General features: G+C 39.4%; 1 protein-coding gene across 6 annotated transcripts in view; it reads left to right on the top strand.

The window, feature by feature from the left end:
- Positions 1-27,551, top strand: part of WDFY3 (WD repeat and FYVE domain containing 3) — a 134,803-nt gene that overhangs the window by 49,993 nt on the left and 57,259 nt on the right. For 5 of the 6 annotated variants that reach the window (XM_035326039.1, XM_035326041.1, XM_035326037.1 and 2 more), the window contains exons 12-24: positions 1,546-2,003; positions 3,619-3,702; positions 6,356-6,533; positions 7,568-7,782; positions 9,345-9,457; positions 11,843-12,074; positions 14,101-14,201; positions 15,278-15,496; positions 18,415-18,596; positions 20,061-20,292; positions 25,382-25,542; positions 26,131-26,242; positions 26,670-26,860. In XM_035326039.1, the coding sequence (XP_035181930.1) occupies positions 1,546-2,003; positions 3,619-3,702; positions 6,356-6,533; positions 7,568-7,782; positions 9,345-9,457; positions 11,843-12,074; positions 14,101-14,201; positions 15,278-15,496; positions 18,415-18,596; positions 20,061-20,292; positions 25,382-25,542; positions 26,131-26,242; positions 26,670-26,860 (2,478 nt within the window). The remainder of the gene's footprint in view (positions 1-1,545; positions 2,004-3,618; positions 3,703-6,355; positions 6,534-7,567; positions 7,783-9,344; positions 9,458-11,842; positions 12,075-14,100; positions 14,202-15,277; positions 15,497-18,414; positions 18,597-20,060; positions 20,293-25,381; positions 25,543-26,130; positions 26,243-26,669; positions 26,861-27,551) is intronic. The other variant, XM_035326042.1, reaches the window with a different exon arrangement.

The raw sequence follows: 27,551 nt of genomic DNA, 5'->3' as shown, positions 1-27,551 counted from the left end.
GGGGGAGGGGGAAGGAACAGAAACAAATCTAGAAAAACACTGTTAAGCAAAACAGTGGAAACACTGGAAAGACTGGGATTGGAGGAAGAGAAGACTGTTCTTTCTTACACTTTTTTTTGGTTGCTAGTGTAGACCCACAATGGCAAGTAGTTATAGGTAAATGAGTTTTAATTGGGAGAACTCACATTTAAGTTTATCTCTGTTATAAGGAGCTGCAATATTTCTCTAGCTGATGAGCAGCCTTATATTATTCTAGAAGAGAAAAAAGAAAGGTAATAACAAAATGAGTAATTTTACATGTTTTGTATATCAGTGTCTTCACTGATTTTTAAGGGTGTCCTATTCATGATACTTAAGGGCAGAGAAAAATTACTGCAGTTCCTAGTGGATTTAAGGTAGTATGTTAAGGTTCCTGACTCTGACCTGTTGTTGTTTTTGCCTGCTGTCTGTCCTGTGTTCAGAAGCCTTGGATGATGAAACTGACAGCCCAGAAGGGTGCAGTGATATGTCCCTAACTATTATCCAGGTTTGGCAGGGAAAATGAGATAATGCCCTCAAAGGAGTGAAAAACAGTCTGTTTCATTACTCCTCAAAACAGTATGGTTCTGAAGAAATACACACTGGGTCACGGAAGACTTATTTTTTTCTAGCCTAGTTTCTTGTACCAGTGATGGTTTTCTACTGTCTGTGATCCTTTATAGAGAGAAAGGATTTTTTTTTTGGTATTCATTATTCACATGTGGGTCCAACTTCCCATGACAACTGGCTTGTTTTGGTTGAGTGGGATTTGTACCTGCCTCCATTCACCCTGGTTTCACAGAGATATTTATATTATTCTGTTATACTTTTATTATTATTATTCTACATTCATGCATACTGGGGCCTTGTATTCATTCAGCCAGTAACATTTTCTACATATTTGTTTCCCTCTCATGTTATTTTTGATTGACTGCTCTTTTAAGGCTATGTTTCATTCAGTTCAAAGATTTATGGGTTTCATTGTAGAGAAAGGCTAAAACTAAGAATTTTTGTGCTTTTTTTTTTTGCTAAATCTTTGCTGTTTTGCTAAATCTTTGCTGCTCCAAGATTTTAAGTGGTTTGATTTCTTGTAGCTACAGGCAGTAGTTTGCCTGCTCTTGTTTCGAATTGTTTGTGAAGTATGATGGCGGAGCATATGCCTCTCTAACAGCTGTATTCTCTTAGTGGTAAGGCAGAGAATTACTTGGTGATTTTAGGGTCCATTATAGATGTAGTCAAACCTTTTGGCTGGATCATTTACATCCTTAGTATCTAATTTCTAAATTAGGGTTAATGCTTTGCTTCTTCCTCGACTCTGTCTTTTTGTTTTGCAACCTCTTGATGACGTGGACTCTTACAGTCCTGTGGATCTCTGGAGACTTGATGCATTACCAAATTCTGACAAATACTAACAATTTTGCTTGTATCTCAAAAGAAAATATTCCTGTCTTTTTTTCAAGCTATTAGTAATGCTGCAGGGTTTTTTTTATTATTATTATTTGTTTTGATGGTTTCTTTTGTCCGTAGGCCCTACTCTCCGTGCTAAGAGAGAGCCACCGCACAAGAACTGTTTTTAGAAAAGTTGGTGGATTTGTGTATGTCACGTCTCTGCTTGTTGCTATGGAAAAATCTTTGTGCTCACCACCGAAGAATGGCTGGGAGAAAGTAAACCAGAATCAAGTGTTTGAACTGCTCCACACTGTGTTCTGCACATTGACTGCAGCAATGCGCTACGAGCCAGCCAACTCTCATTTCTTCAAAACAGAAATCCAGTATGAAAAACTGGCAGATGCTGTTCGCTTGCTTGGCTGCTTCTCAGACTCAAGAAAAATAGGTCCATTGAACGTCTTTCCTTCCAATACACAACTATTTCAAAGACTATTGGAGGATGACCTAATATCCCTGGATTCTGTCTCACCTATGTTAAGACACTGCAGCAAACTTTTTATTTACCTCTACAAGGTAGCAACAGATTCTTTTGACAGGTATGACCTTTGCTGTTTTTTCCCTGGTATTCCCCTAGTTTCCTTCAGATGTCTTCGTTGCAAGCTTTTATATGGCCATGTTAATCTATTTCTTTGTTCCTTTACTCCAGTGAGAGGAATAAGGTGTCTGCATCTGACCAAATATTGACTTAGCTTGCTGGTGTTCTCAAGGATATGCAATATTCCCTCTGATGTTGAATGTTTGTATGGTAGCAATTAAAATACAGATGTCAGTTTGTGATTATATTTGCTGAGTTTAAGCAGCCCGTTGGTTGATAGGCAGACTACTTGGTTGCTTTGTCATATAGAACAACTGGAACTTTATGCATTTATTAAGTCAAATGAAAAATTGGTTGTTGAACATGACACCTTAATTCATTGTTTGCTTTGATATATGGGACTGGAAAATAAGTCACTGGACAATATGATGAATTAACTTTGTTTTCAATGGATAGGCATGTTCTACAAAGCTCTACCTAGCCTGAAATTGTTTTAAAAATGTAATGGGAGACAGCCCTAGAGTTAAGCAGGTAGAATTTAGTGTCTTTTAGGTTGATTCAAAAATGACAACAAAGCATATTGAAGCATGTGTTTAAGATTTGCTTGTCTGAAGGTAATTCCCACTTAAAATACAGGGTACTAAGAAGTAAAACGCAGACATAGGCTTTATATGTGGGGCCTTGTAGGTTTTGCACCCCAGCTAATTAATGAACATAACTCTATTTTCTCAAAGATGTGCCATTGAATTCAGAATCAAACCAAGGATCTGATTTTCCAAGCGTGGCAGGTGTGAATGTGTATGGTGAAATCCTAATAGATCTGCAGGTTGGTCAGGATTTCTTCAACTAGGTGACTAGTAACATAGCAAAATCATGGTTTTGTTTATGAAAAAATTGCCTCCAAAGTATCAAATCATCTTTTGTAGTTTAAAACAGTGACAAAAACAAAACAAAGTAACCACCAACCAAGTAAAGAAATGAATTTCTTATTCTCTTTATGAAAGATCATTAAAACATTCAGACTGAGGGAGGAAAATGTGTATTAAGAATGTGTTGCACATGCTTTAGTAAGTTGTAATACTGGCTAACAGTAGAGTATGAGGATTCAATGGGGTAAGTAAATCCCGTAATGCTCTGGCATAAGTTACATCATTAATTTCCTTTTTTTTTTTTTTTTTTTTTTTTTTTTTTTTACTTTTGCTGTCATCTTCAGTGACTGCTTTTTCCCTTCAACTTTCTGGTGCTCAGTTCTTGTAAAATTCATGTTAATTTTATCTCTTAACCATACTGATCATACTTGCTCAGGCTTTACTTTTCCTTCATTTCTGCTGTCTAATATAAAAATGTTCTGTTCTGCTAGTGTGATCGTGTTGATAAACTCTGGGAATACTGACCAAGTGCTGCAGGGTCATGCCACGCAGCAAGGATATGCTTTGCACATCCATGTGTTCACCTGGTGCATGTCGTTCAGTCGCGTCCTCTGTCGTCCATGTTGTTTCTGAAGAACAGATCCTAGAAAAGACTTCATTGGTGATGGTTGTGGAAAACTAACAAGCTTTTGGCCTCTGGTTTCTTCTCTAACCTCTCTGTCCTACCCCTGTCTGTTTTGTCTGTAGTCGTGCAGAACAGATCCCTCCTTGCCTGACAAATGAGACTTCTCTCCCCTCTCCCTGGGGTACACCAGCTTTGTCCAGGAAAAGGTACCGAACCTTTTAAGATCAGTTGATCTCAGTTCTGGTTTCTCACTGTTTCTTTATTCTCATTTTTCTCTGAAGTGGATATTATTTATGAGGTGTGCATTTTCGCTTTTATATTTACTGGGTAAAATAAACATAAACATATGTTTCATAGCAAATTATAGGTAGTGATGCCAATACATGACATCCAAATATCTCCATACACTTGAATCACTTGGAGTTAAGTTCATGTTTGAAGATGAACAAGGTCTGCATAAGAAGTGGTCTAAGGGAGGTATAAATGACACTATCAGGAGCAGCTCGAAGTTCAGACAAGGCTAGTAGAACAAATAATAGAGCAGGATTTCTTTTTCCCTAACTATTTTTTTTTCAGGAAGAGGTACTTTCAGTCAGAAGGTTGATGGCTTGTTAGGGTGGTCATTCGTAACAGTCAGATGGGCTTTTTACCTTGTCTACTGCTTCCTTTCCCTCCCTAGAGGGGTGATATATGTATAAGCAGGGGTAAATGAATTTTTTGCAGTCGGTGCTGACATATTGGTGGATAACATTTGATCAACAGTTTGGCAGAATTTTGAGAGTTCTTTACTCTGCCTAGGGAAATGCTTTTAAACTGTTTTCCCTGTTTTTATGCAAGTATTTCTTACATGGAAAACTACATAGGGAAGATAGTGTATTTTAAAATGAAAAATGCACTTAATAATGTTTGCTTTTAGGTTATACCTTTTGGCTGACAGAAAAGCAAATTGTCTGGTTGTGTTGGGTATCCCCCTTCCAGTTCATTGTATGCAGTGTTGAAGGGCAGGCAGTCTGAGGTGAGGACCATCTGCTTGTTTGTGAATATTAGTGAGTATTGACTTGGAGTTTAATTTGGATCTCCCTGTACTGCTGTATTGTAGTTTCCAAGTGTATTTAATGAGGTTGATGGGATAGTGATGGTTAGGACATGTACAAATAAAATTTATGCTTAAAAGTAGGTGGAAGTTTGTTCTTACAGAGCATCTTGGAGTGGGACTTCATTAGACTGAAGAGCTTTGCTAAATACAAGCAGGTTTTTGAATCGTATCCTGTAAAATTTGTGTTGAGGGTATCAAGGTGATATTGTAAAGGGGCAACAGTTTTCTTGTTCAGATGTGGGTGGGAAGATTTTTGCTCAAGTACCACTGCTAGGATGCATGAAAAAAATGGCCCATATTTCCATCTCGGCATTAAGAAAATGAAAAGGGTTAAGGTGCTTTCTCTAAGTGATACTAGTTACAAGTTGTTCTGCTCTCCTTAATCACATTTAAGTTTCAAAGAGAAAACCAAGACTACTTCTGCCTACCTGGTATTTCAAGCACTAAGTCTGCTAGAGAAGTTTGTTTGAAACATTAGTGGAAGAGAGTTTGTGGAAATACTTGGGAAAATTGATTTGGACAGATATATATATTTTTCTTAAACCTGTCCTACTATTCTGTGTGTGATGCAAGTGTTAGCTAAAGGAGTTAAGCATCAGACATTTCATCTTGAAAAATGAGCTTTGTAATAAGTGCTCTTGGGTTGTTCCAGATGGCAAATTTCTGTAGAGATTACAATAATCTTTATGACGGAGATGCTTTTGTTGAAACTTTTCATCCAGCCCATTTTCAGGACAGTACAGGAAGATTGTGCTGTGTTAACTATCATTCCATCTTAAGCTAAATTAACCAGTGCTTCTGGCTTTAAATCCACATGGTATTCCTGTTTCTTGTTGGTTTGTGTGGTCAAGAGGCAGCCATCAAAATGTTTAGGACAGAACTGTACTCGCAGCCGTCCCCACTCCCGTTGTGTCCTCTGTTTTTGTCAGGGGAGAAAAAAAAAAAAAAAAAAAAAAAAAGGGTTTCCTGTTTAGAAGTGCCTGATGGCTGGGCACAGAGTCTGAGTGTTGTTTCTGCTGAAGTTACATCTCTGTCACTGAGAGCAGGGGGGACAAAATGGCTGATGTGATAGACAGGAGACCCTTTTTTAGCTGGATTCACTTTCTGAAAACATGGCAAGCAATACTTGATTCTCAATTAAACTGTTGCATAAGATGTATGTTTTCCTTCTTCTTAGAAATAAGCATAAATACTTGGTCTATATATACAATAAAGAAGATTGATGTAAAACGAGATTGTTGTAACAGTTCTTGGAAGGCTAAGAACACACGGGCTGCTGTCAGGAGTGTGCACTGAGACAAACTTGGTTCCTGTAGGTTAGTTTGAGGCTGCCTACAATTTTTTGCTAGTGTCTTTTGTAAGTATTTTTAACGAAAATGGGGATTACTATGTTGCAAGCTGAATCCTTTCCAGATTGCAGGAAGGGTGGTAGCTTCTGTGTGCTACCACTGCAACCAGGATGAAAACAAGGAAGAGATTAGGCAACTTTTATGTTCTTTAGACTGCATAGCACCTAGGGAACAGATGACTCTCGAGGGCACTTGATCACTGTAAACTGAGTCCTCCGGGTTGTCTCTGGGGAAACACATCCAATGGGTTTGAGAAGAAGAAAGTTCTTGGGATGTAGACCTGACGGAAGGGGAATGAGAGGAATAATGTCTATGCACCAGTCTAATTTCACAGCAGCTGTTGAAGAATAAAATAAAATGCAAAGCTCGTAATACATGGGGGTTGTAATGGTGGTTTGTTTTTCTGTCCTGCAGGCACGCATATCATTCTGTTTCAGCGCCTCCTGTTTGCCCTCAGAAAAACATACCTGATGTGAAACTCCAGACAGGTTCCACGTCTGTGCAAAGCTCTGACGCAGTTGTTATCCACCCTGGTGCTATGCTTGCAATGCTGGATCTCCTGGCCTCTGTTGGATCAACTACACACCCAGAGGTAGGGAAAAAATGTGGTGTCTTCAGCTTTGAGAGAGACTAGGTAAAAGGATGTCTACAGAAAGTAGAAAAGAGGTGGTGTAAACTTAATTCATGCCAAGAAGTTAATACGTTTCACAGAATTATCAAGTTATGTAGTTGATTATATAGGACAAGGTCTGATAGAAATCATTTTCTTGTGTTAGCTTGGATTTGCTTATTTCTTTCCAACACCTGGCAAAGATGTATAAGTTCAAAAATATTGTCTGAAATGGCTGTCAGATATGCTTCCAAGCATTGTGATGAGTTCTTGTTTGCCCTAATGTGTAGTGTGGAGGACATGGGGTTGGACATTATAGCTCAGTACGTATGGTCTGTTTGAAATAGCTGGAAATAAGTTCTGTCTCTGAATGGTACTACCTGCTTTGAATAATTTCCAATCCCAAACCCCTACTGGTGGTTTGTATGTAAAGGATTTGTTGTTTTTAGCAAAATCTTATTTTAATGTTTTATATTTGAGATGACTTCCCTGAAGAACGCTATTTAAGAAAAAAAAAAAGTTTGAAAAGTTTACAAGAATTTGCAAGGCCTTTTATGTTGTCCTCTACTGGTGATGAGCATGGAGATTTTGTGTATTCGGGGTTTTAATTTGGCTGTTATGTTGCGTATACCTTGTTTTCTAGATGTGATAATGCTGATAGGTTAGTAGAAATAGCTGCTCTGTCAGAAAAATAATTTAGTGCACTTTAAGCAGAGCTTCTAAACTGACTCTCTTCTCTTGGGGAAAGTAGAGGTTAGAGTAACCATCGGTAGCCATTTTTTTTCTTCACAAGGGCAATGGCAGTCCTTCATATCGCTGATTTTTTTTTCTCTTCAAAAAAGTGATGGAAGGGTTCATCGCTCCTGCAAGATGCACATGCATCTAAGGACGGGATGTTTTGTGTATCAATTGCGTAAGGGTAATTTTCCTTTAATTATGATGTATAAGGGTTTACTTCTACTTGTCTTCTCTGTTTGTGTCCTCACAACTTGCATATGCTTTTTCCTTTTTTTCAGCATGCACTGGACCTCCAACTAGCAGTGGCCAATATCCTGCAATCTCTCGTGCATACAGAGCGAAACCAGCAAGTCATGTGCGAAGCCGGGCTCCATGCACGACTTCTACAAAGATGCAGCGCCGCTCTGGCTGATGAGGACCATTCACTGCATCCCCCACTTCAGAGGATGTTTGAAAGACTGGCTTCCCAGGCCCTGCAGCCAATGGTGCTGAGGTCAGAAAGATGCCATTGAAGTCCCGCAGAGCTGAGCCCTTGTGCCTGCATTGTGGCTGTCTGGCTGTAAATAGCTTGGATTGTTAGAGAGCATAAACGACCTTGTGTGGTAGTGATGGCACAGAATCCTGTTTTATATTTCCTTAAATAGACCGTCTTGCCTTTGTTAATCACCATGTAACCCTGGAGATGTTGGGCACCAAGGGAAGGGGAAGTGTGGTGGTGGGAAATATGTTTATTTTTTTTTCCACAAAGGTTGCACTGAACTTTTGCAAATAATGAGTAGCTATCCAAAATGCAGTTCCTGGCCAGGTTGTTAGAAGGAAACACGATGAATGTAAAATAACACTGCCATAGGAAAGAATTGATTCCTAGATTCTGTGCAGTATTAAATATCTCAGATAACAAAGTTTCAGGCTAGCTGTTTGATTTGGCCCTTTACTTTGTGTGAAGGGAACATAGTATTGCTATAGAAGAAATGTCTGGAAAAATCAAGCTGTTGTAGCAAGAGTTGGGCTTGCTGCCCTCCTCTTCAATTTGGTAGTGCTATCAGGCCTTACTTGGGACAAACGCTGTTGTGAAGTAACATTTTCCGAGAACAGACAAAGGATAAGTAAAAAGTGGCTTTAGGTTAATAATTTGTATAAATTGTAATGATGCGTAGTGATGCATAGCTTTGAAAAGTTCATCTTTTAAAAAATTTATAAACATCTTAAAAACATCCTGGATGTTTTTACATCTGTGCTGCTTCTAGAGAAGCACATTTGAAAAGTTTGTCGTGAGCGTATTTGGAACCATTTGAGTACAAGTTCACAAGCAACATTATGATACTTTGAATTGCTTGCTGGATCTGAACTGGCATAAGGAAGGATTTAATTTTATAATCTCCTGGGGGCTGCTAAGTGGCTGGCCAGAACAACTTGTCTGTTCCCTTCAGTGGCATCTCATGGTACTGGAAATCATTGTGCAGTGAGCATGTGTGTTTTTAGTCTCATCGCAGGGACTTCATCTTCCCCAAACCATAGATATGGGTAATGCAGATAACTGTAGATACAGACATTAGAGACATACATAAACACAAATGTTGGTAGCTGTGAAACTATCCTCTACCTAAAACGGGACAGATGGGTTAACCAATGCACAGGTCGCTTTCTCACGTCAGCCTGTGGCTTGTCCTCATAGGTGAGTTCAGCTTGCTGGGTATGCAACAGGGAGCATCCTGATGCTCACCCCTAAGAATGCGGTAGCCTTATTGCCAAGAAATTGGGTGCTTTGTTCAACTATTGAAATAATGGCAATGAAATAATCATTGAAATAAGGGCAATTTTTGATAGGATGACTTCAAAAATTGAGTTGTTGCAAATGATCAAGTGTGTTTCTTGGAATTATTCGTTATTTTATTCAGCTTCTTGGTTAAAAATCTATTTAGTACAAGTAATTGTCATCTTGTTTGAGTGGCATTTTATTTGGTTTGGTGCCATTCTGGGTTAAAATCTTTACAATACATTTTATAATTTTTTAATCCTCAATACATTTTGTAATTTTTTAATCCTCTTTCCTAGGGAATTTTTATGCTTGGGAAATCCTTTAAATTGCGGAGCTTGGGACAAAAAGCTGTTGAAGCAGTACCGAGTGCACAAACCAAGCTCACTGAGTTTTGAACCAGAAATGAGAAGTAAGTGCTGAAGTACTAGAAATTTGTGTAATGATCAATGATATCCCTCAATTGGATACTTATATATATATATATATAGGATACTTTTATATATATATGTGTATATATATATGTGTATATATATATATATAAAGCATAGATAAACATGCAGAAGGACCTAACTTTGCCCCAGCCTTGTGTGAATGTGAAATCATCAAGACAGTTAGATTAGAATTAAACATGGAGGGACCGTGGTAATTTATTTCATACACATCCAGTAAAGTAATGATAATTTCTGATTTTACGAATGTTAACTATTAAATATGAAGCACTTGTTTACGGGGAAGGTGGTGGAGCACTAGTACAAGTTAGGTTGCCCAGAGAGGTTGTGGAGTTTACTTCCTTCTAGATACTCAAAAGCTGCCTGGATGTGCTCCTGGGCTAAGTACTCTAGGTGGCCCTGCTTGAGCAGATTCTGTGATTCCGTGATAGTAGGTTGCTTTTAGGTCTTTAGTAAATGCTGAGATCGTAGTTATTTAACAGTAAAAAGAAAAAAATATTCTCAGATACTTTCATGAGTCCATCATTTCATGACATCTGTGTAGTCTTTCTCACAGGTACAACAAAGTGGCAGATAAAGTAACTGGAACTGCTACATGCAAGCACAACTGTGTTGATTTTAGCTAGGCTCTAGAACTTGGGTCATCATTAGCATCACTAGTAATGAGAAAGAAAAACTGAGAGTTTAAAACTAACCCAACAAAAAAAAAACATGGCAGAATCTCAATTTCATAATGATTTCTCAAAAAGAGGCCAAAGTTGTACTGGGGGCATCTACTCTGAATTATTTAAAATTCAGCAATTGCCTTTTCTAACCATTCAATATTTTTTCATAACAGATATTTACGTTTTCCTTCATTGCTCATTTTCAATATGCTTACTTTCATAATGCATTAGAATTGAGATATTTAAGATTATGTGGTAACCATGTTACATTTTAAGTGTATGGTAAAGTAAGGATTTTAATGAAAAAGCACAGTCACACCATCCTTGTTTAAAAAAAAAAAAAATCAGCTTTGGTTTTAGTCATGTAATTAACTTTGAGAGAAGGTATTAACAACGTATTTTGACAGGATACTGAATAGGCATTGTTAGATCATAGATAGATGCATATATACTGTGAAAATATTCATTATACCTTTGTGGGGTTTCCTGTCACTATCCATTGTATAGAATACCTCATACAGCAATGGCTCATCATCTACAATTATCACACCAGAATAATTACATCTGTTTTCCAGATACTAAATGAATCAGCCTGGTAAACTGTCCTGAATGTCTGTAATGGGCTGTTTGAGTTGAATATCAGTGGATTCCTCTGGCCGATCTGATCCCCTCCTTCACACTTGCTCTTCCCTCTTATTATCGATCTGTTGTAAAGCTTGGGAACAGCTACTCATGTAGTAGAGGAAAGTGGGTGGTAGTACTAGGAGAATATTTCTAAGTCTCCAAAGCATGTGATATTTATTTTTAGATATTGACTTGATCATCATATGGCCAGTCATAAAGCATTGTTAAAACTATTTTAATTGAAATGTTTGAATTATTTATAAGGAACTAGCATGTGTCCTGGATGGTGCTAATCTAGAAACATTCAATACCTTCCCTCCACTGTGTATGCAACCCTGATACTTTCTCTTTTATCTCTGAGGTAGAAAAATGTGACTGAATTCCCTCCAGTGTGTGTGATGTCATCAGGTTAGGTATATTGAAAAAGAGACGAGAAAAGGAGAGATTCGGTTTGTCTCTATGTCAGCCCTGCGTTTCTGTATTTATGTTTAGCAGGGTATTATTAGAGCACAGGGGAGGAGTAAATGGTGAAAACTGAAAGTGTGAGCTGGAAAAGTTACTAACCCAGGGGAGGGAAGGCAAAGCTAGCTTTCTGGATATACTGGCAGTTACCGTGTCAAATTACGAGGCAGAGCTTTTTGAGCCTGCCTGCTTATTCTGAGCTCCGATACTCTGCGCTTAGAGCTGCTACATCTGACAAACACAAGGCAGAGGTTTTCCTGTTTGTTAGGCCATGTAACAGGAATGTTTCCAAGACCCACAGAAGGAGTACTTTCCGGTGTGATGTAATGAGGGTTGTTGGCTATGTTTCTGGCATTACCATTGACTTGCTGTGCTGTCCTGCGCATGAGATGTTCCTCTCTTGGTGTCAGCTGAATGTTTTCATAACACGATCAGTGCTTCCCAACTCCCAGTCTCCTAACCAAGAGGCTGAACCAGTTGACTTACATCAATTGTTCAGCCATTGCACTGGAAGCAGTTCCTGAACAGTCCCAGTCAATGGCCTGTGAATGCCTCCTTTTTTGCAACGTTTTGTTTCTTGGCTTCTTACGGTAGATAGCATGGTTACCTCGATGGAAGGTCTGGGTTCGGACAGTGTCTTCAGTTTACATGAAGACAGCCACTATCGGATAAGCAAGAGCCTGCTCAAGCCAGCAGAAGGTAGCACAGTGCCCCTGACGAGAGTCAAGTGCCTGGTGTCCATGACAACCCCACACGACATCAGGCTTCATGGATCATCCCTTACTCCTGCCTTCATCGAATTCGACACCTCTCTTGAGGGATTCGGGTAAGGTAACACATGCCTCTCAAGGAGCAGAGGGCACAGTCCCATGTTTCATTACCTTCTTCTTTCATGGTAATTTTTTAGGGACTATTCTCAATTATTCTCAAACTGGAAACAAAATGATTCTTTGAAGAAAGACAGGAATACTTCATGATGCATAAACTTCCATTCTTTCATTAATGACTTCAAGCCAATAATTGCTTGCCATGTGTGCAAGTATAAGCCTATATATATGTAAATGTTGATAGTACCCTCTTGGATCTAGATTTTGTGCGCCTTTTATAACAAAGGGATGATAACATACCCTTGCACACAGTAGCTGCTAGAATTTCCATCCAATGTCTGAATGGCCCAGGTGCTCTGAAATCTGCTTAAAATTGCTGAAGAACTTGGAAATGAGGAAGCAGGAAAAGCAAATAGATACGTTAAGCAGGAATTATGTTGAGTCCCAGTAACTGGAAAAAAATGTTAATTAACTGGAGGTATAGCCTGAATATAACACTTATTAACTCCTATATTGTAGCACCTGGTGTCACCAATGTCTTGCTTTTTCTACCATGATTTAACTCAACTGTTCAGAACATTAAAACATCACACCTTTGTCAGAATATATTTAAGCCAAATATTTTCCAAAATGGCATAGAATAAAAAAAATGAAAATCGTAATTTTGTCCCATGCTAAGCACTAAATATCTCCAGAACTGCTGTTGAAATTCAGGCTGAGATTATGAGAAAACAGGTATTCCTTAACTTCTTGTGACCTGATCCACAGAGGAGCAGAAGTTGAGTTGGAAAAACAGTATCTCAAAGAGTTCAGTGTTCAGTGTTGTCAGGTGCACTCAAGTCAGATGACTGAGGATGAAATCCTGAATGATAAGTAATTGTACTGAATTGCTCAGAAGCTTGGTTAAAAGAGAAATCATCTTGACTAGAATATTTTAGTGAAAGATGTTTTTAGTTGTACAAACAAACAATAATGAAAGATGGTGTGAAGCCCAAAGGCACAACAAATTCTAATATGAGAAGAGCAGTTCCTCAACTTTTTCACTTTAGCCTGTTTTTATTATAATTCTGGGAAAATGTAGAAATTGTCTGTTTTCCAGGGCTGTTCTACAGTTTCATAGAACCAGCAGCAGCACCATCTGACAGAATTATTTCTGTTGTCATTTTCTTACCAGACCTAGTATTTAAGTTACTCTCTTTCTTGTGTCTTTTTCTGTTCTGATATGGCCTTTGAGAGAACTAGTTGCTTCCGAGTGCTGAAGTTCCAGTTTATTATGGACGACTGGTGTGAGAGTATAGACTAGCCTGGGTATTTTGGGACTCCAGTGCTCTGCCTTCCTTTTGGAGCTTTGTGTAGTGGAGCATATACATTTTGCAACCAACTTCATACCTGGTGTAGTTAGGGACTGACTGTTTGAAAACAAATGCTGGTCAAAGCTCTGCTCTATTTGCTCGAAAAGAGAGAAACTTTTTCTCTGAAGAAGAAATTGAATTAGGCTTGCAAAATTAATTGTCACTGTGATTGCTCTGGAAGATTTGTAGCTGCTGCTTACACACCCAGATGTAACCCACATAAGGCACCTGTTACCCCTTGTAATTTCACTGGATCACTTATGAAGGATGCCCTAGTCAATCAAAAGATGTAAACATATTTTGGTCTGTTTTCAAGTGCCCAGGGTGGTTCATGAACTCAACAGAGTCAACAGTTGTTTGATGGACCCCTGCAATGCTTGTAATAGCAGTGATGGTAGGGGATTTTCCCCTGTAAATGACATCTTCAGGGATGAAGGAACAAGTGTATGATGAGAACTGTAATCAAGATGAGCATAGCTATGACCAGAACAATGGACTTGAGGGTATATGTCAACAAAGTGATGATTCCCATGGCAGTTCACTTGACCACGGGTAGGCTGATAGTGATAATATGCTTATAGTATATTTTTCTAGGCTGTATTTTGTTTGTATTAAATTCTGGTTATACTGACTTTGATAAACTCTAGTTTGTTGCGCATCTTGTATTTAACAGCTGCCTGTTCTTGCCAAGTTTGGCTCCCCATAATGCACCTACCAATAATGCTGTCACAACAGGACTTATTGATGGTGCAGTTGTCAGTGGTATTGGAACTGGTAAGTATTCAAGTCTTCTTACTGTTAGCATTATTTTCTATCTGATGATGTTTAGTTCTATTTTATTTCTTTATAAGACAAGAAGTGATGTTACAGTGTTGAATGTTGCACATTAATAGTTGAGACCTTTGTGTATCTTGATGTTTCTGTTGCTGTCAATTTTTGCCCTTGAGTGAATGAAAAGCAATATAAAATACAAATGTATGATGACTTGAAAATACAAGGCTTTGAGCAGAAGGTCGGATTGTTAGAAAGAGGAGTATGTGGCCAGTTCTCTGCTTTTTGCTCTCATGTTTTCATGAGCTTGTGTGTAAAGAATCTGGATGTGTTAAAAACAAGTTGAGGTACAGTGTTTAAGTGGTCAGAGCAGAAGAAACATGGGATGGGTTGTAATGCTGTTCCTGTGGCTTAGTTCTGCTGAATTCTTTACTGAATTTATTACAGATGTAGTTACATTCATTATGGTATGCTGTGGCGCTAACTGAACATGATCAGTTAAGTATTAAAAACAAAGCTAAAGTTTCACTGCAGTAAGGTGGAATTAGTGTTAAACAGTAATTGATCTCTATGAGTTCTTTGATCTGTGGGAGCTCCCCTAGAAACAAAAAGGGGTCAGGTGGATGTGGGAGAGAGATGTTCATCAAGGAATGCTGGGTGGGTCTAACTGAGTCACACTTATCTCATCATGATATTAACCCTCTCTTAGGGTCTGACCTATTTCCCCCCCCCTTTTTTTTTGTCTAGGAAACTGAAACTTGGGTGCTCTGAACAAGTGCAGCTTTAGACTTGATTTTTGTTTTTAGAGTAGGTGGGAATACTATGCAATTCTTGATTTACTTCATTTTGAAAGAAACCTCTCTGAGTGAGCTTGATGTGATTTTTTTTTTTTGTCCAGGCTTCAGTCAGAAAAAGAAAGAAGTAACACTGAATTCCGCAAAGGAAAAAACTTGAGAAGTTGTAACTGGTATCGACTGAGGGACTGAACTGTTTGTTGTGGAAAAAAGGATTAGGAACACATAGGTGTCCTTAGTATTAGCTACTCCAACTAAATAATGAGTTTTCCTTTTTGTTCTTAGGTGAACGATTTTTTCCACCGCCATCTGGTTTAAGCTACTCAACTTGGTTTTGCATTGAACATTTTAGTACGCCTCCTAATAACCATCCTGTCAGACTTCTTACTGTAGTGCGGCGTGCAAATTCCTCGGAGCAGCATTATGTGTGCCTTGCCATTGTCCTCTCAGCAAAAGACCGATCACTAATTGTTTCAACTAAAGAAGAATTACTTCAGAATTATGGTAAGAGTTGTGTCGTGTCATGTTAATCTTGACAAAATAATGTTGTCAAGATTGATTGATTTCTAGACTAAATCAAAGTCTAGTGTGTAGAAATCGTGTGTGATAGAACTTGCAGCTTGACTAGCTTCACGGGCCAGCTTTTTAAAGGCAATTGGTCATTTGCTTTAAGTTTTAGTGCTGTGATCAGTTTGCAGAAAGACTTGGTAGGTTCAGTTGGCATCTGAGATGGACTGAAATTACATGAAGTGCTATGAAGAGCTAAGCAAAGCTGGTGAGGCCACTGAATTTGCTAGGGAGAGCTATCAAGTGTGATCAGGGGCTTCAGGTTCAGCCATCTCCTTTGTCCTGCCTTTTACTTCTTCGGACCTCCCAAACCAAGTGGTCAGTTTTGACAGGTCATGACTGTGGAGGAGCCGAGGGGAGAGGAAAAGCCTCCTGTGCGTTTTAGGCTTAACTCTTTACCAGACCAATACACTTCATCTGATCTTTCCTTTTGAGTAATAGTAATAAAGATTTTTCTTGACAACTGTAATTTGTCCAAAAACCTAAGCAGGCTGTTATAGAATATTCCTGTCATGATCAATGGACATTGACATTATTTCTCCTTCTCTTCTAAGTAGAAGCTCTAAGTCATTGCTCGAAACCTTAAACTTGAGCTGAAGACCCATTTTACAAGGGAATAATTAAAACTATACATTAACAAGATAGCAATAGCTTTTCTTTCTCAGAAAAAAAAAAGAACAAATTTTTAAAAGAAATAATTAAATAGTTTTACGTTCATATTACTTGCTTTAGCCTGCATTGGAGCAGTAAATTGTATGTTTTTAGTTTGTAAGCCCATATGCCAGCTCATGAAAAGATTGGGTTTGAAGAGCCTTTGTCATAGAAGATCTGAAGGTCTCTGACTACAGAGACTCGTTTTTAATTGAAAGGGGTACTATGTTGTGGTGGGCTGCTGCCCTGTCACAGTTAGTAGTAGCTGGTGATATACTGTCAGGTTCTGAGACGGTCACTACCTGAAGAACTGATGTAACAGGCCCACCCGCATGTGGCATCAAAAGTGGTGGCAGTCTGTTGTGAGAATAAAGCGAGCATTTTAAGGATTTTTTTTGTGAACAAAAACAATCACACTTGAAGATGTTTGGCTGAAGAAAAATAAATTGAGGAAAGATTATCTTTGTATCTGAAAGTTAGTTCTAAGTACTCTGCTCTTATAATTTTCCTTGTGCTATTTATAAGGAAACAAGTGTCCTCCCGGTATGCTCTATTACTGAAGTAAGAGGATTAGTGGATTCTTTTCCTTCAATGTGAAAGAATGAAGAGAGATCTGAAGAACTCCTGCTTTCTTTTTCTTTTTTTTTTCTTTTTATTTTTATTTTATTTTATTTTTTTTTTCTGTTCGCTAGCGTAGAAATTTCAAGCTTTGGCTCTTTCTTTTTTTTTTGGCTTTCAAGTAGAGTGTGGGTTATTCTGGTTTGTAATGGAGAAAATAATGCACCTGAGTGCTGCAAATTAATCATGTCTTCTGCTGTGAAATCAAAGGATGCGTTTTAGAGAAATTTAAAAATTGTGTATGGAGAACTGAAGTGTGTTGAAATATTCAGAAGAAGGCAGTTCAACAGCCATTAGTGAAGAAAGACATGGGAAATAGTGAAGAGTATCAGCAGGTGAATAGTTAGTGATGGGTGGTCAGTAACGTGGGATATGTAGCCCCTGCTGGGACACTGGGAATGGGCTCCTCTGGCCAAAAGGCAAGCATACCTCTCTGACCCATCCTGCTGTCGGTGCACAGGTAGGTGATTGAGCTGACGGAGTGGTGGGTGCACATTACCTTGCCCCACAGCAGGAGCTGCTTGCCTCAGGTCAGCTGCTCTATGGCCCAGGCACCCCTGATGGGACTGTTAAGCAAAGTCCAGGGTGTGGCCTCTGTGGGAAGAGGCCAGGGCTGCCCCATGCCAGCCGTATAGGGTCACAGCTGCCTCCATGGTGTCCCCACTGCAGGACAGCTGATCAAATTAGCCAGGCTGATGGCACCTCCCAGAAAACACATGTAAAAAAAGGCAAAAGACTGTATGGAGTGAGGGGTAAGGAAAAGTAATGTTGAGAAACAGCCCTGCAGACACTAAGGTTGGAGCAGGAGGATGCTCCAGGGTCCAGAGCACAGGTTCCTCTGCAGTCCCTGGAGAGGAACACGTGGAGCAAGCCATGGTGGAGCAGGGAAATATGTGAAGAGGAAGTACAAAAAGTATAGGTATCTTTCTGTCTTTCTCTCTACAATGTGAGTTAGGTGAACAATAGCTTTGAAAGTTTAGAGTGACATATTATCTCCCACAAACTACTTCTGTATTTTTTTCTCTAAAAAGGGGATGAAACATCTTATTGTGACTTAAATGGTAGCATTAGAAAGTAAAAACATAAGTAAAGGAATTACATGTAGAATTTCAATGGGAAGGTAGAAAGGGAGAAGTAAAATGTAATTGTCAAAAGTATAGAAGTATCCTGAGAATTTTATTGGAGAAAATATAGGAGGAAAAAAACAAACAAACACAACAGAACCAGCAAAAAACATGCTGTTGATACCAGCAAAACTATACTTGTCGGCTTATATGCAAGTATTTGCAGAAGTTCATCCTGTTGAACTGTGATAAGGTTCTCTGAATGTTTTTTCAAAAATTAATTATTTTAGTTCTTGTGTTTGAAATGTTAAAGGCAATATTTAAAAGATTATTCCTATCTTGTTAATTGTATCAATTCATATGATTTTAATTGTATTTTTGTGACTTTGTTATGTGTACTTTAATAAATTTTGGCTTTAACATGTCACTTAATTTTTTTGAATTAAGTCTGATGACATAAAAACCTTAAAACAGACTAATGACGTTTCTGCTGTTGCTCACTAAGTGGTACTTTCCCTTTAGTTGATGACTTCAGTGAAGAATCATCATTTTACGAAATTCTTCCTTGTTGTGCCCGTTTTCGCTGCGGTGAGCTCATTGCAGAAGGCCAGTGGCATCACCTACTTCTTGTCATGAGTAAAGGCATGCTAAAGAACAGCACAGCTGCACTCTACATTGATGGACAGCTTATTAACACTGTTAAGGTAAAATAAATCTGACATTATCATTTTTACTGGTTGGAGTGATCTTGTCTCTGTGCATATATATTTGTGTACAAAACAAGAGGACCCTTGCAAAAAGAAATCTTTGTTTGCTACACAGCTTTGACCCAGCCCTAGTCCTGTTAACAGGGGAACTTAATGAACACTTGATACTGGATGAGCAATGCAGTGCTCAGGGGAAGCAGGCATGGTGCATTGCATGTGAAGCAAGTGTGGCATAGCTATGCTGACGACTAGGTTAGAACAACAACAAAAAGCTAAAAAGGACATATTCCAGGACCACCTAGTAGATACATAGCTTTCAAGTGAGGGGGAGATTACGAAGTATACATTTTAAAATTTCTCCTTGTTGTTCCTTTCCCAACCACCTTGCAACCCCAGAAATAGCATGTCCTTGGTCAAGTGATTACCACTGAGTTGTTTAATGTTGTTACTAGTTGACTGTGGATGAAATATAGTTGGACAGGTCAATGTTTCGTTATTAGCTGGAACAAACTAGGAGGCCACATCCAGAAATCATGGAATAGCACTGGTCCTCTCCACTAGACGCTCTGTATTTGTGACCTGTAACTGATAACAAAAAGAGCATTTGGCACGTGGCCTAGGCACTATGGAGGGAGTAAGCTAATCCTGTGATGGGGTGCAAATTAGTTACCATATCATGCTGCTTTACATGGAATGATACTTTGCCTTGCAAATTTTGCCTTTTAGTATACCTCAATATAGCATTGTATTAATTGTTCAATAGAGCATTATATTAACTTGTTAGGCTACTTGCTATAATATGCTAATTATATCTGGTTCTATATGACTACATTCAATAGCTGGTAATAGAATTTTAACACAGCAGATAGAAAATGCCCGTACAATTCTTGCTGCCATTATATATATGCCAGCATCTTATCCATACATACATTTTATCCATACATTTGTAACTGCTGTCTGACAATCGTATTGATTTGAATTCATCATGTGTCCACCTGAGAACAAAACAACGTTAATTAACAGTCTGAGGCATATTTTCACAAGCTGAAGGAGGGGGAAAGGACACTAGGTTTTGAGGTAGTAGCATTGGTTTTCAAAAAAAAAAAAAAAGAAACCACAACAGTGACAGTCAGAAAGGACCATGGTTTTAGAAGCATGATGCAGCCTCATTGTTCAGCATTTTTAAGCATAGAATTCAGACATTCTCATCTGGTATTTCTATACACACCTTCATATTTGAAAGCCACTTAACTTCTGATCTTTGCATTTACCTTCTGGATAATGCTCTTCACTAACTTTTACCATATGGTGTCAGGCTACTATGCATTACATACCAATCATTTGTATGTCCTTGGTTTGCAAATTGTTTGCCTAAATTTCTAATCTATCTGCTTTCTTCTGATGGTACCCTGGCGCTCTCAGTAACTTCACTAAGATTTTCTGTATTTTTATCCCTTACAGCTCCACTATATTCACAGTAGTCCTAGTGGCTCTGGTTCTGCTAATCCTCCTGTAGTCAGCACTGTCTATGCCTATATTGGCACACCACCCGCACAGCGCCAGCTCTCTTCGTTGGTGTGGCGTTTGGGCCCTACACACTTCCTGGAGGAAGTTTTGCCTGTCCAAGGTGTTAGCACCATTTATGAGCTTGGACCAAATTATGTTGGAAGCTTTCAGGCAGTATATGTACCGTGTAAGTACAATTCCAATGGTAACTTGTAACTTGATCCAACTTAGTTGAGTCTTTTGCATGCATATTGACAGAAGAAGGGAGAAAAAAGAGAGGCAGAGAGTAGCAGAGAGGCAAAACTGTTCGTGTGCAAAAGATTAGCTGTTGTTGAGGGGGATGATATAAATCCAAATTACCATTGTAACATACTTTTCTGGTGGTTCTGATACTGAGGTATGATAGAAGTGCTGGTATTCCTCACTTGGGTTTTAAACTAGTCAGAAAACTTTAAACTCTGTTATTATTCATGCTGTATATTGTATTTATCTGTAGAAAGTGAAATTGGAAAGGCATTTGAACTTGTCAGTTTTTATTGATACCACTCACGCTTATTTACAAATCTGCCATTTGTTCTGTGCTTTAAACACAGCTGTCTTGAAATAGAATTGTTTGTAGGGCCTAGATCAGTCAACTGAGGGACAAGGGGAAAAAAAGAAACAGGAGGGATTATGGTGCAGCAGATAGTCTTAAATTATGTATTGGGAAAAATTCTGGGTGATTTCATTACAATTTAGAAGTATTCTTGTTTGAAACGTAAGGAATTGTAATGCAAATAGGTATGGAAATGTGCAACTGGGGCAATGGATTGTTGAATGGCTCTGGTAAGATGCCACAAGCAAGATTTTCCTGTTCTGTAGTGTTCCCTGTCTTTCTGTGCAGTTTACATTTTCTTCTCACCAATATCGGTATACATTCATTGCTTTATGTATATACAGACATTCATTGCTTTATGTAGCTACCACTAGACCTTTAATGGAGACATAGAAAAGCGGAACATATCAATTTGTCTTGTTCTTGGGCTGTGTTTCCCTGTGAGCACCTCTATGCTTTCTAGCTCTTTCTGTGAGAAACCATCACCAACTCAAGGAAGGAAGCAGTGAGTGCAGAGTGCTGAGAAACAAAGTATGTCAAGAGAACACACAGTTGTAGCTTTCATGGTGAATGTTTTCCTCAGAGTGGTGATGGAAAAAAACTGCAAGTATAGATAGTGTTGAGGCAGTGAAAGACCAAAGTATCTAGGACAAGTAGTTGGTTCTCTTTGCACATCCTGACTCAGAAAGTGTGGGGAATGGCATTATGTCGGGTGCAGATTTGTGTCTTGTGCTGGCTTTTTTGTCAGCTAGTCAAACCTAGCAAGTAAATCTGGGTTTACTTATCTGCTACTCATTTACTATTTCTCCTGGAATGCACATTGGATCTGTGTAAGTTGTAACTAGCAAACCATATCACTAAGCTCTACATCTAAACATCTTTTAAAGACCTCCAGGGATGGTGACTCAACCACTTTCCTGGGCAGCCTATTCCAATGCCTAACAACCCTTTGGGAGGGGTTTTCCCTAATATCCAACCTCAATCTTCCCTGGCACAACTTTAGCCCATTCCCCCTTGTCCTAGCACTGAGCAAGTGGGAGAATAGACCAAAGGAGCCTCCTTTAAGGTACCGGTAGCCTCCTTTCAGGTACCTGTATAGAGAGTGATAAGGTCACCCCTGAGCCTTCTCTTCTCCTGGCTAAACAACCCCAGTTCCCTCAGCTGCTCTTCATAAGACTTCTTCTCCAGACCCCTCAGCAGCTTTGTTGCCCTTCTCTGGACGCACTCCAGCACCTCCATGTCCTTCCTGTAGTGAGGGGCCCAAAACTGAACACAGTACTCAAGGTGTGGCCTCACCAGAGCCGAGGGGGACAAGCACTTCTCTAGTCCTGCTGGCCACGCTGTTTCTTATGCAAGCCAGGATGCTGTTGGCCTTCTTGGCCACCTGAGCACACTGATGGCTCATATTCAGCCGACTATCAACCACTACTCCCAGGTCCTTCTCTGCCAGGCAGCTTTCTAACCATTCATCTCCCAGCCTGTAGCGCTGCTTGGGGTTGTTGTGCCCCAAGTGCAGGATCCGGCACTTGGCCTTGCTCAACTTCATACCGTTGGCCTCAGCCCATTGGTCCAGCCTATCCAGATCCTCCTGCAGAGCCTTCCTACCCTCAAGCAGATCGACACACGCACCTAACTTGGTGTCTGTTGCCTGCAAACTTGCTGAGGGTGCACTCAATCCCCTCATCCAGATCATTGATAAAGATATTGAAGAGAACTGGCCCTAGTACTGGTAGTACTGAGCCCTGGGGGACACCAGTAGTGACCGGCCTCCAGCTGGATTTATCTCCATTCACTATGACTCTCTGGGCCTGGCTACCCAGCCAGTTTTTAGCCCAATGAAGCGTATGCCAGTCCAAGCCATGAGCAGCCAGTTTCTTGAGGAGAATGCTGTGGGAAACGGTGTCAAATGCCTTACTGAAGTCAAGGTAGACCACATCCACAGCCTTTCCCTCATCCACTCAGCGCGTCACTTTGTCATAGGAGATCAGGTTTGTCAAGCAGGACCTGCCTTTCATAAACCCATGCTGACTGGGCCTGATCACCTGGTTGCCCTGCAAGTGCTGCATGATGACACTCAAGATAATCTGCTCCATGAGCTTCCCTGGCACCAAAGTCAGACTGACAGGCCTACAGTTTCCCAGGTCCACCCTCCGGCCCTTCTTGTAGATGGGTGTCACATTTGCTAGCTGCCAGTTGACTGGGACCTCCCCTGATAGCCAGGACTGCTGACAAATGATGGAAAGTGGCTTGGTCAGCTCTTCTGCCAGATCTCTCAGTGTCCTCGGGTGGATCCCATCCGGCCCCATTGACTTGCATACATCCAAGTGCTGTAGCAGGTCACCAATCATTTGCTCGTGGATTGTGAGGGCCACATTCTACTCCCTGACCCCTATCCAGGGAAATTATATCTGACTTCTGAGTTGCCTGTGCTGTACTTGTTTCAAAAGTTCTGTCCCTTATTTCATTAAGCAAGATTGCCATCTTCTGAGAATTTCTTTTGTGTTTAAACTAAAGTGAAAAAGCTAATACTCTTCTGGCTTTGTAAAGAGCCCTCAAAGAGCAGGTAGTTCAGGAGAACATATTACTTTATTTGTTTGCTGAAATACAGCAATGTTCTCAGGGCATCCCTGTGAGCAGAAGATTTTATTAGGATTTCATTTCAGGGGAAACTGAGACTTCTGAAATTCGCTCAAGTGAGGCTTTACAGAGATGTGATCCGTAGTGAACAAATTATGTAGATCCCCATCTTTGTCACTTATTTTGGTGTTAGGTGAGGAAACTTCATGCTTTTTCAATTTTGTTAATATATTTCACTGGTGCTGGGGACACCTTTTGACTTGTAATGATGATGTAGAAGCAAATCTCTTTGTGAAGCTTTCTGGTGCTATGTCACACGCACATGCACTAAGTGTTGTAGACCATCGTTGCTTGTAGTATTTGCAATGCTTCAGAAGAAGCCTTCAGTCTGGGAGCAGCAGTGTCGTGTTAAGGAGTGTAGCTGATTAACCGTTACGGGTCTGGTTGGATTCAGGGCACTGAACTGTCACAATCACAGATTCACCAACCACGTATAACTGCCCTTAGCACTGAACTATCATGGTCACAGATTCACCAATAACGTATAACTGCCCTTACTCTAGTCGTGTTCAATGAGAACTATCAGGGCTAGGAGCAATGCAATCAAGTGCAATTTATTACAGCAACAGGTACACAGGTTCTTTGGATTGCCGGCAATAATTTACTGTCTGCAAAAGCAAGCTAGCATGCATGAAATACACAGTTCTGCAGCCTGGAAATTAATGCGTTAAAAGGCATAAAGACTCTATAGAGATTTCTAAGCTTCTGCAGAGACACACAGTATAACCCGAAAGACGTCCCAATGGGGGGAGAGGCTCAACCCATCGATTGATCCCAGGAGTCAGGAGGTTCTCGGGATGGTGTATTCCCTCGTGATGGTATCTTCCCCAACATCCCCTCTCTCTTAGGCCAATTTATATTATTTTCTGTCTTTTAGGTGGAGCTTGAATGACTCTAGTCAAGCATATCTTAGTTATGACTGGTGAAAAGTTTTCCTGTCTCTGTTTAAAAGTATAGGCTCTGAGAAATTCAGAGCGCATGCTCAGTGTGGGATGGTCGCACCTTGGAGGCAGGTAGCTTTTGGGATGGAGGTGTGTTTTGGTATTATAATGATATTATAAAGAGCAAAAGTACACTACAGTACAGCATTTGTCAAAACATGACAGGTCATTGGCTCAGGGTAGCAAAAAGTGTGGCTTATCGGTCTTGGTGTGCACAAGAACAATCAAGTCCCCACCTGGTCACAGATCCTAGCTGTGGTGTCTCCACTCCACTCTACGCTTCCTACTGTTCCTTAGAGCCAGCACACCAAGTTCCCCCAGTGTGATAGCATCAAAGGTTGGAAACCTTGGGAACGCTCGGGTCATGCAGCTACACCCTACCCTGAAAGCCTCTTCAATGCTGTACATTTTCTTTAAAATGTGAATGCTAGTTTTATTTTCCTAGTTATTTTAGGCAATTGCACCACAGGCAGATTTTTTTTTTTTTTAAAAAAAAGGGAAAGAAAATAAAAAAGATAGGGTTATACCTCTTTGCAGTGCCTGATCCTTTTGATCTTTATTCACTCTTGTATCTCTTGTACCATTTTGTATATGCGGTTTGCTTAGCAAGTCATTGTATAAAGCCTGTTGTCACATGCACAGATGCAGATGGACCAAATAATATCATGTTTATTGAGTAGTCCCTTTACCGTTCTTCAGGTGGAAGTGAAAGTGAACAGTCCTTAGGCTGGACACTAACTGAGAATAGCAGTAATGTTGCCAAAAATTCAGATGAGGAAGAGCCGTGTCTTTTGTTGCTTGTCCAAGCCACAAGCTGCCAGTTGCCATTAAGTGTTAATATAGAAGACCTTATTGAAAGGAAATGTTTGTTTTATGTTATCTTTTAACTTTAATAGCAGACTTGTATGCCATCAGTAGACTTGAACACCATCAAGTTAGTTTTGCCTGTGGTGAACAAATACACAAAAGCAGTATCAAATCTCAGATGTCTATAAAAGCTCTCTTCTGTGCCTGTTCTGAAATGTAACTTCCAAATTTTACTGTTAAAACTGAAAATAAAATCAGTGCCTTCTTTTAAAATGAGTTTTTATTCTGTCTTTAAGGCAAAGATTCCAAATGTGAGGGAAACAACCCATCTCCGGTATCTTTAGTACCAGAAGAGAAGGTCTCTTTTGGTCTCTATGCTCTCTCGGTTTCTTCATTTACAGTTGCAAAAATACGGAAAGTTTACAACAAGTTGGATAGTAAAGCCATTGCTAAACAGGTACGTTGGAAAATGAGTTGGTTGGTGTATGACTTTTTTCAAGTCAGTTTACTCGTAGAAACTAGGAAAAATGATGTACTTGCCAGAGTTGCCTACGATGACTTGAATTTTTAAAAAGAAGGGTGGGGGGAGTGATGAGATTGTAGATGTATTCCTGTTCTTCAAATTACTAGTAGTGATGTAGCTTGTTTTTCTTTTGGAGGTGTTACATCTTTTTATTGTAGATAGCAGTTACCAAGATGATATAATTGAACAATACTTATTGAACTACAGTTGCAGTTGAACAAAACTGATAGCTTAGTCTTTTGACTGTGATTCAGTTTTGGAAATCTGTGTATTGGTTTATATTTTTCGTCTAAGTGAGGGACCATCTGTTGGGATTTTTTTTGAAATTAGATTAATCATCCTTAAACTTTGGAGATTGCAGGTTTCACTGTAGAAGATGTACTAATGACTACAACGTAGTTTAATTTTATTTTGTGTTATTCACTCTACGTTACTCTATCACAGGAGGAAAATAGGTTGAGTTCGGGCTCATACAGGAAAAAAATCTTCCTTTCATCCTCCTTTTTTTCTTATTCCTTAAAGCTGGCAATTTCTTCTCATGAAAATGCCACACCGGTGAAGCTGGTACATAACTCAGCAGGGCACTTGAACGGACCTGCACGTTCCATTGGTGCAGCTTTGATAGGGTATTTGGGTGAGTTGAATATTTGAGAATTATTAGGTTTAAACATCATTAAGTACTTGTCAATAAAAACTTAGTACCAGAAGATGAATCATGTAAATGATCAATGTGGCTTTTATGGTACATTGTTAAACTGATTTTACATTTTTATACTTTATTGACATACCATTCACCTTTTTTCTTTTTACTGATACGGGATGCTTGTTTCTGTTTATGTAAGTACTGTTGTGGAAATGCACTTAATTGTTTTTAGTTCATAAATTATTCTCCAATGCAAAATTTCCATCACCTCTTCTTCTGAGCTGTCATAATACACATAGTGGTATTGTTTTAATAAATCAAGCGGGGTAGACTGCAAATTACTTGCATGAACTCCCAATTAATTTCTACAAGAATAAGACTTGATTTTAATTACTTTATTTTCACTGCCTGTGCTCAGGAGTAAGAACATTTGTCCCCAAGCCTGTTGCCACTATACTGCAGTACATTGGTGGAGCTGCTGCTATTTTAGGACTTGTAGCCATGGCTTCAGATGTAGAAGGATTGTATGCAGCTGTGAAGGCCTTAGTCTGCGTGGTAAAAAGCAATCCGCTAGCCAGCAAAGAAATGGAAAGAATCAGAGGTTATCAGGTATGTAATAAATGTCTTTAAACAGACAGGGCTAATTGAATTTCAGTGTCTGTACTCTCAAGTCCCATTGAAATTCTTTGTGTTATCGTAACTTGAGTTTCTGCTCTTAAGTTTTCTGAGCTCTTAGCTCAGAACATAGATGAGTTATTTAGGATAGCTTTCAAGGAACAAGGTGGAAAGTTTTTCTAGGCAGCTGTGTCTATTGAACTGGTCTGCTTAATCTGACTCTTCATTAATAGCAAGGAAGAGCACAACTTAATGGTACTACCCTATTAATGTGAGTCCACAACTCCAAGCCTCTGGAGCTTCTGTCTCAGTGGTCTGCCAGCAAGAGAGAAGGATTTGGACACATCAAGGAAACCAAACAAGCAGACTCCTAGAATTGTTATTTTGAGGAGATTGCATAGACTTCATAATTAGTGGTGGTGTTCTCATGCCAACTTAACACTTGTTAAATCTCCGTTGGGGTGGAGAAAGTACAATCAGTTATGCAAAAGGATTATTCGACTGACTTGAAAAAGGTGTTCACATGACCAATGAACTTTGTTTCTCATGAAGATGACTTTATTGAAACTGAAAATTTGGCATGTGGTTTAGGCAGCATATTTACAGAACTTGTAATGCTAATGGCTACTTATGTTGAAACTTAATATTCCGTTTAGCCTGTTGTGGACCTTAACTTTGAACAAAA

Source organism: Oxyura jamaicensis, chromosome 4 (assembly GCF_011077185.1).
Source record: "Oxyura jamaicensis isolate SHBP4307 breed ruddy duck chromosome 4, BPBGC_Ojam_1.0, whole genome shotgun sequence".
Classification (NCBI taxonomy): Eukaryota; Metazoa; Chordata; class Aves; order Anseriformes; family Anatidae; genus Oxyura; species Oxyura jamaicensis.
Note: the sequence above shows the minus strand (reverse complement) of the source record. Positions and strands in the feature narration are given on the sequence as shown.